The sequence below is a fragment of the Hyperolius riggenbachi genome, chromosome 4 (genome assembly GCF_040937935.1).
Source record: "Hyperolius riggenbachi isolate aHypRig1 chromosome 4, aHypRig1.pri, whole genome shotgun sequence".
NCBI lineage: Eukaryota > Metazoa > Chordata > Amphibia > Anura > Hyperoliidae > Hyperolius > Hyperolius riggenbachi.
The window spans coordinates 439,158,469-439,171,085 of record NC_090649.1 but is presented as its reverse complement, the minus strand read 5'-3'; the positions used below and the strand labels follow the sequence as shown (position 1 = coordinate 439,171,085).

The 12,617-nt window shown below is 43.9% G+C and overlaps 1 protein-coding gene across 2 annotated transcripts in view; it reads left to right on the top strand.

Moving 5' to 3' along the window:
* Window positions 1–12,617, top strand: part of EML6 (EMAP like 6) — a 245,299-nt gene that overhangs the window by 202,924 nt on the left and 29,758 nt on the right. For both annotated transcript variants that reach the window (XM_068232562.1, XM_068232561.1), the window contains exons 30-31: window positions 3,661–3,759; window positions 12,414–12,587. In XM_068232562.1, the coding sequence (XP_068088663.1) occupies window positions 3,661–3,759; window positions 12,414–12,587 (273 nt within the window). The remainder of the gene's footprint in view (window positions 1–3,660; window positions 3,760–12,413; window positions 12,588–12,617) is intronic.

Here is a 12,617-nt window from a genome sequence, read left to right as displayed (position 1 = left end):
GCGCGTTTTTGGTCGTGTTTTGCAACATTGTATTTTTTTGCCCAGCGGGTGCGTAGCGTTTTGCGTTTTGCGTTTTTATCCTGATTGGTCCTGTGAATTATTTTTAATTTTGTTACAGTGTGCTGAACCGCAAAACGCTAGCAAAACCGCTCAGTTTAGGTTTTGCTGAGCGTTTCTGCTAGCGTTTCAATACTTTACATTGAAGCGCTAACGCTCCCAAAATGCTGCAGGTCCTGCGTTTGCGTTTCTGGGAAACGCAAACGCTCCTGTGGAAGTTGCCCCATCCATTAACATTAGCCCAGCGTTTTGGCAAACTGCTAGCGTATCGCAAGGCTGCCAAAACACTGCCAAAAGCGCTCCTGTGGGTTCCAGCCCTGATGGTTTGTAGTTATCACATACTTTAGGAGCACTGGCCCTAGTGCCAAACAGTGCCAAAGAGTTGAATGCTGGGAGTTATTTTTATCTATAATATATTCCTCCTCTTCCATTTATTTCCCTGCCTAGCTGCTTATCAGAAAAACCCTCTGATTACTTGTGTTTACAAGAAAGGCTGAGGTGACTCAGTGATTGGATGTGTAAATAAAAAAAAGACAGTGCAGTTCTTAGTATACACCTCAGTGGGAGTGTCTGAAAACTCTGGGAGGAGGGCAGCTAATGAATACAATGAGCAAGAGAAGGGAGGGGAAAAATCAAGAGTCAGGGAGGAGATGATGTCAGCATTAGCTTGGCAAGATGGCCACTGCCTAGAATAGGATTTTCTGCTTTTCCTTTATAAAATTTACAGGAATCATTACGTTGATAGCACAATACATCTGTTATGGAAGTAGAAGTAATATTTATCTACTTATATATGTGTTTTTTTATTTCTAGGTTAGCATGGGTGTCACTTGTTCTTTAAAATTTGTATAAAACTTTCATTTTTCATTGACCTACAAACATTTTACTATCCAGTTGCAAATCAACAGACGAAAAGTAAAAAGGGCTATCATAATGGTGAAGTATACAGTCCCAGAAAGAGCTCGATCAATCTCGCCAAAGGCCTCTCTTGCAGGATTACACAATATCACATAGACAAACTCTGGGGTAGACATTATTTCCACTTAAAGGGAACCTTAACTGAGCAGGATATGGATTTTTCCTTTTAAAATAATACCAGTTGCCCGGCTCTCCTTCTGATCCTGTGTCTCCAATACTTTTAGCCACAGTCCCTGAACAAGCATGCAGATCAGATGCTCTGACTGAAGTCAGACTGGATTAGCTGCATGCTTGTTTCAGGTGTGTTATTCAGCCAATACTGCAGCTAATGAGATCAGCAGGACTGCCAGGCAACTGGTATTGCTTAAAAGGAAAAATCCACATCCCTCTCAGTTTAGGTTCCCTTTAAGGTATACATAACAGGCTGAAGCCTAAATAAGAGGAAGTAAAGAAAGAAAAATGCCCGCCCACTAAGAGCGGACCCTAAAGAAACTTGTGTACGTTTTAATGTGACTCCAGTGGTCCGGATTCATACAGCTCCCACATAGAGAGAAATAATGACCATTTCTTCTGCCAGTGTTTTGACTTCTAATCACTTTTCAGGAGAGTTCCAGCTGCATCTGATTGGTAGTCTGGCTGTCTAATTTGAACTGGTTTATAAACCCTTGCAATTTAAAAATATAAAAAGGAAACGCAGACAGATTCTCATGATTGCTACTCTGGGCCGTATTCACTAAATATCGGTAAAGTTGATGTTCACAGGGAGGGCTTGGCAATTTTAACTGTTTTTACCCTGACTACTTGTTTCACAATTAGTGCACACCACGTTGTCAAGGTAATGCCACAATGTTAAAATCAAAACAAATTATCAGCGCAGCCAAACAATCATAAATTTGTGGAACAGTATATGTGTCGCAGCCAAAGTCCAACACTTCAGTACAGCGTTTGAGTCAGTATGGAATAAAACACTTCAGCGCGGGCTCACTTATGTCCACCACCGAGAACACCATAAAAACAGATGCGCTTACCAGATCCTTACAGACCTTAACTACAGGGTCTGTAATATGGCTTTATGAGGTCAGCAGCAGGTGTCTTCACAGCCGGCCTCCTCTCCAGTTTGGACAGAATAACTCAAATCCTCATATGCAGTGTTTCACCAAAATAGAAGTATGCAAAAAACAATGCACATCTAAGCGTATCTGTAGCAATTTTAATGTAGCGCAATAAAAACAGCATAAAAAGTTTTAAAAAGGGGTCACTCACATCAGGGTCCTTGTTACAGGGACCCACAGAGAAGACAGCACATAGATCATAGGACGCCGTCCAGCCACACGTCCGCCTCACTCGACCAGTTTCACTATCAAAGTTTCATCAGTAGCTCCTGATGAAACTTTGATAGTGAAACCGGTCGAGTGAGGCGGACGTGTGGCTGGACGGCGTCCTATGATCTATGTGCTGTCTTCTCTGTGGGTCCCTGTAACAAGGACCCTGATGTGAGTGACCCCTTTTTAAAACTTTTTATGCTGTTTTTATTGCGCTACATTAAAATTGCTACAGATACGCTTAGATGTGCATTGTTTTTTGCATGCTTCTATTTTGGTGAAACACTGCATATGAGGATTTGAGTTATTCTGTCCAAACTGGAGAGGAGGCCGGCTGTGAAGACACCTGCTGCTGACCTCATAAAGCCATATTACAGACCCTGTAGTTAAGGTCTGTAAGGATCTGGTAAGCGCATCTGTTTTTATGGTGTTCTCGGTGGTGGACATAAGTGAGCCCGCGCTGAAGTGTTTTATTCCACAATGCCACAATGTTAAAGTAACATGTGCTGCTCACATAGTGTAGCAGAAGTTATATTAGCGGCGTGGACGGTACCTAGGAAACACAGGTAATTGCACAACGCTTGCAACATCAGAGATTTTCACTATTTACACCTAGCACCATGCCCGGATTTACGTCACTGGAGCCTATAGGCACAGATGTCCTGGCACACTAGACTTCACCCTCCATGAACCTGCAAACCCCGACCGAACTGCTCCCCAAGTGGGCGGGCTGGCTGGCTGGCCCAGCTGTCATTTCCCCCTTATTTCCCTTGCTGTCAAAGTTAGCCATGTTTGCCCCTTAGTATTGGGTAGCCAGAAATACCCTCAATATTAAGTAGCTAGTGGTGCCCCCGAGGATTAGGTAGCTAAAGGAACCTCAGATTTAAGTAGCTAGAGGAGCCCCTGACTGATGGGAGATCTCATCAGTGGAATGCCAAGAGCAGGGTGAGTAACCTCTCATTTACACTCTCAGCAGGACTCTGCATAGGGAAGGAGGGAGGGAGGGCCTAGGGGAGGGGAGTGAGCTGCCTTTCCATCATCAGGCGCCTATAGGCACGTGCCTACAAAGCCTTATGGTAAATCCGGCACTGCCTAGCGCATTTGTAAGCACTGTTCACATTGGGATTGCAATGGGTTAAAAAACAATTATCAACATGAGGAAAAATGCAGCACTTTTGTGATTGGCGAAAAAGTGCAGCTCAACAGTGGGTAAAGGTACCGCAATTCTCACAGTGCCCTTGTTATTTAGCAAATCATGGTGATCTAAAAATGTGGTTGGAAGCACAGCTGGTGTAAAAGGACCTTTAAATAAATGGTATCCTTCTTCAAATGCTGACAACTGTATGTTTTGTATGAATCTCAGGAACACAGAGCTTCTACCTGGAGCACACGGATGACATTCTCTGTCTGACGGTCAACCAACATCCCAAATACAAGAATGTCGTTGCAACTGGACAAATCGGTAAGACGTGAGAGTAGTGTGTGAGTGGTGTGTATTGTACTGCCCTCTGCAGGCAGACAGTATTACTGCATTATTAGCCACTGTAAATACCTTACATGCAGTGTAATGCAATGGCAACCTCGTAACTCCCCCCCTTCCCCCTTCAGACATCACAGTGCAGTCTATAATGCTGGATGTGTTCCCTTTACTTTGGCGTTCTGTTTGGGAACAACAAAGCTTTTCCCAGTCTGTGAGCTGCTGAGAGAGTGCTGAGCAGGGGGACATAATTGTGAGGAGTGTCAGAACACCAGCTGGGTTAATGGTTGAGCCTGATTTGCTGTATTGACATACTAGTCATTAGATTACAGGAACACATTTCACAGGCACTAGAGAATTGCTATATGCATTGTTTGTATATTTGAAGCCTGCTAAGCAGATCTGTAAAGTGCAGCTGAAGCTTGCCATAGACTTTGTACTGTAGATTGTCAGACATGCCAAAGCAGGCTATTTGGGAGCCCGCTAATGGTGGAAATTTGGGCGCCACTACAGGCCTCCATTTTAATAGCAGGCGCTGGGTCTAGTGCTAGTTTATCAGGTTCCACGGTGCTCAAATTTAGCCCTTAATGATGCTATTTCAATGGGCACCTATGGAAAGAGTTAATAATCAGCTGTGGAGCTAACAGTTTCTCTCCAGTGAGGACACAGTTGGACTATAGCATCACTCAATGATAAGGAATTACAGCCATAAAACACTTTCCTAGCAATGTATTGGGCTTCTGAGAGCAGGGGATAGATAAAAAAAGGTCAGTAGTTCATATATTATAGCTCTCTGAGACTCAGAACAGACTGTGTCATTGAGCTGAGACAACAATAAATCTACGGTAGGTTTTTTAAAAAAATAAATGTTTAAACATAATATAAAACTGTAGGATACAAAAAAAATAATTTTTAGGGGTAGGCGGATAGATACAATTGTTTATCTCATCACTTTATTTTTCCTTAAAGGAATACTTAAGTCATTTAAAAAAAATGACTTTTACTCACCTGGGGCTCCCCTCAGCCCCCTGCAGCTGAACGGTGCCCTCACCGTGCCCCTCTGATGCGGCTGGTCTCGCCGACGGCCACTTCCGGTTTGGCCGTCACCGTCCGACAGGCTGTGAACGCGGCTGATTATCCGCGTCCCCGGACGCAATAGCGCCTTCTACAATGCTATTGCGTCCGGGGACGCGGATAATCAGCCGCGTTCACAGCCTGTCGGCCGGTGACGGCCAAACCGGAAGTGGCCGCCGGCGAGACCAGCCGCATCGGAGGGACACGGCGAGGGCACTGTTAAGCTGCAGGGGGCTGAGGGGAGCCCCAGGTGAGTCATTTTTTTAAATGACTTAAGTATTCCTTTAAGGTGCACCTTAATTATTTTTCACCTCAGCTATAAAGGTGGCTATACCCTTATCGATTGTTACTGTCTATATCCAGCAGATTCGATCACTCTGATCAAATGTGCTAGGACTCTATGCCGGTGGCATCGGTAGTAGCTGTGTCTCATGTAGATAGAGTATAGTGGAGGTGCTGGTGCTTACTGTCACATGAAAGGCAATATCCACTGAAGAATCCCTGGCAGGGGCTGTACTACTGAATCTAGCCGCTGCTCAGAAAGGCCCATCCTGCATACAGGTAGGATTACGGCGTAGAAGGGTTATTATCTGCAGTGCATATCTCTTTTAGCATTGCTCTCTGGGACTGGGAAAAGTTTTCCTTTTTTTGTACTTATATGGGAGGGATGATGTTAGTAGCTGGAGGACAGTGTTAAGATGGAATGCAAGAATAACTTTGTCACAGGGTCTTGCATCATCGGCCATTATCCACCCCTCCACCTGACATCCCCTTCTGATGCAAGGTGAGCTAAGTTGCAGCTTGGTACCATTTATGTCAGTGCATCATGCTAACACACACAGGGCTTCACTATAACAAATAGTGTGCCTTATCAGAGTAGCACAGCAAGCGCTACGAATTTATGCCTGCTAAATGCCAATGACAAGAGCCAATGACAAGAGTGCAGGGATAATGTCCTTTAAAGTGATTGGACCCACAGGGGCTCAGGGCAGGACAAGCGGAGCTCTTGTCATTGGCATTTAGCAGGCATAAATTCGTAGCGCTTGCTGTGCTACTCTGATAAGGTGTGTTAACTCTGACAAGGCACGTTATTTGTTATAGTGAATCAACCCCACAGAGTACTCATCAATCCACTGCCCACAACTAATCTCCACCAACCTGTGTAATTAATGGCTTTTGTATTGGAAATACTTTGGTTATTAGGTTTTGATTTTGTTTTTGACATAGCACATCTTTCAGTTCATATATAAAGCACATTGGGCTTACATGGCAGATTTTATTTAAATTACACTTTAAATTAATACTTACTGACTTTATTTGGACATAAAGGCAAATTCCAAGCAAATATATCTAGAGATAGTCTATGTCTTGCTCACTCTATAGATACCTAAAATATAAAGTATACCTAAGCTGAGAGGGATATGGAGGCTGACATACTAATTTCCTTTTAAGCAATACTAGTTTCCTGGCAGTCCTTCTGATCTCTGCAGTAGTGTCTGAATCACATACCTGAAACAAGCATTCAGCCAATCCAGTCACACTTCAGTCAGAAACATCTGATTTGCATTCTTGCAGGGTCTATGGCTAAAAGTATTAGAGACATAGGATCCTGACTGCCAGGCAACTGGTATGGTTTAAAAGGAAATAAATAGGGAAGCCTCCATATCCTTCTCACCTCGGGTTCCCTTTAAAGCACAACCATACTTTTAAAACAGTCTTTAGTAGAACTATTACGGGTTATGCTTGCTATGAACAGATCAGGCAAGGCAGCAGCAGTCTTATGTTTACATTCGTCTGCCTGTCTGTCTGCTGCTCCCCTTCTTCTGCCATACAGAGAAATACTATACATCCACTCCCTATATTGTCTTCTAACCATAGAGCTTGTCCTGCATGATGTCCAACATTCCAAACCCAGTCACCACAGCACAGTGTTAGGGCATTATGGGGCAAAAGCTGAGGTATTCCAGCACAGACAATCACACTGCTAACAAGTAAACAATAGTAAGTAGGGGTGGGTGTTTCTCCTTAACCTTTTCCTGACCGTTTTATTTGGAATCTACTTACTGCTGGTAGGCTGCGCAGCTCTGACAGGACGTAGATTCCTACTCTTCACTGCCGGTGTTGTGTCTGATTACGCTGCCTGTGGATTTGCGCTGCCCCGCATGCGCAGTAGGAGACTGTGCGGCCACAGTTCCTATTGAATGATGCTGCTGGAGGTAAAATAATCAATATCTCCGCTTCCACACCTCTTGCACTCCCCAAATTTTCAGGGTAGGGAGGGAACCCCCAGAACGACCTCTATGCCAAATTGCAGCCCCCGAGACCCGCTGCTTCCCGAGATAGGTTTCTGTAATCTATCTCCAGAACCGGATGGTCTCGGGGGCTGCAATTTGGTATAGAATTAGTTCGGGGGGTCCCCTCCCTACAATGAAAATTTGGTGAGTGTAAGAGGTGTGGAAGTGAAGATATTTTCTATTTTACCTCCAGCAGCATAATTACCTTCACACTGCGCATGCGTGCTACTCAGTGTGGAAGGGAGCTTCCGGGCAGCGCAATCAGACATTACACCGTGCACTCTCGCTGTTCTGATGCTCAATAGGCTGTCACAGTGACAGCAGAGCTTCTGCCTCTTGCTCAGGAAATTGGCTGCTGACCCCATGATTACTGTGAGCCAATCACAGGGCACAATAGGGAAAGGATGGCTCTGGTCATTAAGAGGCCAGAACTGTCCAGTCCCTAAAGGGTTGAAGTGAACCTAAAGGCAACAAAAAAAAAATGAGATGAACTCACCTCAGGCTTCCCTCAGCCCCCTGCAGACGATCGGTGCCCTCACAGCCCCGCTCCGATGGCCCGGGATGGGCCGGGTCCTGGGCCATCGGAGCGGGGCTGCGAGGGCACAAATCGTCTGCAGGGGGCTGAGGGAAGCCCCAGGTGAGTTCATCTCATTTTTTTTTTTACTTTAGGTTCTCTTTAAAGCACACCTGAAGTGTGCAGAATTAAAAAAAAAAAAAAAGAATAGTGGGGCGCAAGTATTTTCTCCCAACTGCTCGTTGTCTTCAGGGTCTCCCCCGTTCCCCAAGCAATCAATGAGCAAATTTGAGCTGGGCATGTGCAAATTCTGAACTGCACATGCTCATTAAAAGAAAGAGCTTGTGCTGTTCTTTCTTTCGTGTACAAGCACTTCCTTTACTGGGGATGCAGCTTGCGCATGCCTGGTTCAGAATCGCTCGTACATAGCCACAGGCCACGTGCGATTATCACAGCGATCAGAAGCGATCGAGTCACCATGGGATTGTATTGTTAATGGCCACCTTAAATTGAACCAGAGACGAAGCACCCTCATCTATTTTACCATATATATCAGTGGGAACATTAGAGAAAACACCTACCCTGCTCTCTGTTTCATTCTTCACTGCTTAGTCTGCTTCTTCTCAGCCCTGATAAAAACCCCGACTGAGCATTCAGTCTGGCTTTGCTCAGGAATCATTATAGCTAAGTCTGTCTTCTCTGATGTCTTTTCAAGCCCAAGCCTGCCCCCTTCTGGCTTTGCTATAATGATTCCTGAGCAAAGCCAGACTGAATGCTCAGTCGGGGATTTTATCAGGGCTGAGAAGAAGCAGGGTGAGCAGTGAAGAGAGCAGGTTAGGTGTTTTCTCTAATGTCTCCACTGATATATATGGTAAAATACATGAGGGTTGCTTCGTCTCTGGTTTACTTTAAAGGGGAACTTCAGCCTAAACAAACATACTATCATTAAGTTACATTAGTTATGTTAATTAAAATAGATAGGTAATATAATCTCTTACCCACCCTGTTTTAAAAGAACAGGCAAATGTTTGTGATTTCATGGGGGCAGCCATCTTTTTGGCTGAAAGGAGGTGACAGGGAGCATGACACAGTTCCAACTGTCCTGATCACCCCTCCCAGCTGCGCGCGCTAGGCTTCAAATCTCAAATTCAAAATTAAAGAAAAAAAATTGCACCAAAACAGCAGAACGAGAACAACAATATCAGAAATCCCATCATGCTTTGCACAGCATCAGGGGAAAAATGCCAGGGCAGTTTTCTTTTGTGCAGCTAAAAATGAGGTGTGGGTAAGAAAAACAAAGTTCTGATGCTGTGAAACTGTTAAAGAAACACCAAGCCTTTTCAGTACTGCTGAGTAGATTTTTAGTCTGGAGGTTCACTTTAAAGGGATACTGTAGGGGGGTCAGGGGAAAATGAGTTGAACTTACCCGGGGCTTCTAATGGTCCCCCACAGACATTCTGTGCCCGCACAGCCACTCACCGATGCTCCGGCCCCGCCTCTGGTTCACTTCTGGAATTTCAGACTTTAAAGTCTGAAAACCACTGCGCCTGCGTTGCCGAGTCTTCGCCCACGCTGATGGCACCTGGAGCGTATTGCGCAGGCCCAGTATGGTCTGTGCCTGTGCCGTGCAATCCTGGTGACATCAGGGGAAGCGAGGACACGGCAACGCAGGCGCAGTGGTTTTCAGACTTTAAAGTCTGAAATTCCAGAAGTGAACCAGAGGCGGGGCCGGAGCATTTGGGAATGGCTGCGTGGGCACAGGATGTCTGCAGGGGACCATTAGAAGCCCTGGGTAACGTCAACTCATTTTCCCCTGACCCCCCTACAGTATCCCTTTAAGTCTGTATTCTTTGGAATAAAGACCAATTTTTAAAATATGTTTGAATACACTTTATTATGACAAACACCATCATTCACATACACAATTATCTTTACATGGGATTTTATTTGCAAATCAGATAGAGCAGGTTAGAGGCAAGTTGCAAAACCTATCGGTGTCATGTTGATGTCTTTGTAAAGCCCTGTGTTCTTATATATCTCGATTTACTAAACAGTAGTTCTATTTCTTTTCCTGTCATTCTCATACGTTTAACACTTTGTGTTTGCATGCCTCTAATGCTGACCGATCTTGCCTCAGCATTAGAAATACTACTTATTTCAGTTGTTGGTTCTCCCTGACGCTTCCCCATTTGCCATTGCTCTCACAACACAGGTGAAATTGCTGAATACACAGGTAAGGTTTACCGTGACTGTTGTGTAGTTACAGGTCCTCTTTGGTCTATCCATTATGTCTGTAGCTGTGCTGAGCTTAGGTGCACATCAGCCATGTTCCAATCTCTGTATAGCAGTATCCATCCCCGATATCTCACTCCTAATCACCAGACTAGCTTCAGGCAGCTGTTATGGAACTCTGACACCTATTGGTCCTAACAGGGCATGCATGGATGTCAAGTTCCTGAACAGCAGAGGGGGCCGTAGATTGCGCTTAGGTCCTGTAGTTATTCTCTATGTCTCACACTAGTCCTGTTATCACAACCTTGTAGTATGTCCAGTTAGACTTGTATGACCTTTGACCTGTAGTTGTTTTGTGTGTGTTTTTATGTGGTAAAAAAAATCAATACACTGTATGTTTGTGTAAATTAATTACTGAATATGCCTACAGATTTATTTAAAGAACACCTGCAGTGAAAAAACTGATGATATAATGAAATTGTATGTGCAGTATGGATAATTAATATCACATTAGTAGCAAAGAAAAGAGTCACATATTTTTATTTTTAGTTATAAACATTGTATCACACTGTCAGAGTTGTGGTTTTAAAACCACACTCTGTCTTTTAAGCTATAAAACAAAGCAGAAATGATGACCCTTTGAACTTTCCGGCAGTAAAACCTTATCTCAAGCTATCTCTCACTGTTTCTTGGCTGTTTACGTACTTCAGAAAACAGGACTGTATTCAACTCAGTGGTACGATTAGCTCAGAGAAGCTCTTTTGCATAGATAACTGAAGTGCTTTAACTCTTCCTGTACTGGAAAACAATATGAGACTCTTTTCTTTGCTACTAATGTTTTATTTCTTAGCTGTACTACAAATACAATTCATTATCTCATAAGTTTATTTCCGCTTCAGGTTTGCCGTAAAGCTCATCTCCAGGCACAGATCTTAAAATATAATCTAATAGTTTAGTTATCAAAGTTCTCAGAATGTTTGTGAATTAAGGTCTCTGCAGTTAAAAATCCTGCCTTGAAATTGTAATCACATGAGCAATGGCAGAGATTCAGTGAGTCTGGTTCTGTGGGTGTGACTGCTGCAGTTGCTTTGCTTGCATCATCCCCACTGTTCACACTACAGGGGACAAGGCTCAGCCTGAATCTGTCGGGAAAGACAGCAGAGACCGTTTGCCATTCAGGAAGAGGTTGGTGTCTGAGCTGCTGACCAGGGATATTATGGTCCATTTATTTGCCTTCAGCTTATCAAGCCTGCCTGCATAGATCTTGGAAAACATCTGAGCCTGGAAGGGGCTCTAAGCTATACTATATGTTATGTGTGACTGCATAGTAGTATTTTATTGCCAGTATCGGTAAATTGTACATGCATTTATGCTACCTGTAAAGTGCCACCCTCCAGAGTATCAGATCAAATGGGGTGAGAAGCAGGGCTGTGTGGATCTCCTTACTGGTTGTCTGCTACATCTGTCAATGTTACCGCATGGACGGTGCGAGTTACTGGCTGGTCAGAGTTGGAGCTAAATACTGAACACTTTCACTTGATTTACCGAATGCTTTCATCTTTGTGAATTGCAATTTTTTTTTACATTTCTTGAGGTATTTATCACACAAGTCGGTCATTGACCTCACTATTATTTTACTTTTTAGTGTGGTAATAGATTTGGTGAACTGGCATTTGGCAAAGTGATCGGTAAAATCTGCTGTTTTCTGCATTACCCAATGTGGTAATGCTTGGTGAATTGAGGCCAGTGTCTCTTAAAAAGAAACTCCAACCTAGAATTGAACTTTATCCCAATCAGTAGCTGATACCCCCTTTTACATGAGAAATATAATGATTTTCACAAACAGACCATCAGGGGGCGCTGTATGACTGATTTTGTGCTGAAACCCCTCCCACAAGAAGCTCTGAGTACCGCGGTACTCTGGGCAAACTGCCACAATGTACCGTAACAATGTTCACAGACAGGAATTAGCTGTTTACAGCTGTCTCTAACAGCCAAAACAGCTAGCAGCAGCTACATAACCTGCCCACAGTAAAAATGCCACCATGTAATAAATGTCAGAATGTAAATCGGGGAGAGGAAAGATTTTACAATGAGCAAACACTGACTAAATCCTTTATACATAATTATGGTAAAAAATAAAGCACTTTTTTTACTACATTATTTTCACTGGAGTTCCTCTTTAAATCAAAGAGCTCTGCTGATAACTACAGGTCTGGTATGCATGGCAACCATTCCAACTGCCACCTCCACCCATGCTGGAAAATGACAAATGTTGGAGTTCTTTAACATAGTTGATGGAAGTTTTTAACAGTAAATGCAGAATACAAAACCAGCAGGCACTCGGCTGTCAGCGCCTCGCTAGATTTATGGACTGTATAGTCCCTAAGCTGACCTATCATGCTCGGTGTCACAACGTGTAGAAATGAAATCAAAGTAAATGTAAATTGACACTGTGCTGTCAGGTGAATACTTTGCATTTATTGCTCCCATCCCCTCTGATGGGTGTGATCTCTTGTGTGCAGGGGCGACACCTTCCATTCATATCTGGGATGCCATGAGCAAACAGACCCTGTCCATTCTGAGGTGTTTCCATGCCAAGGGGGTCGGATTCATCAATTTCAGTGCCACCGGGAAGCTGCTGGTGTCAGTGGGAGTGGATCCAGAACACACCATAACCGTGTGGAGATGGCAGGAGGGTAAGTGTTACTTCACAACTGAAAACACAG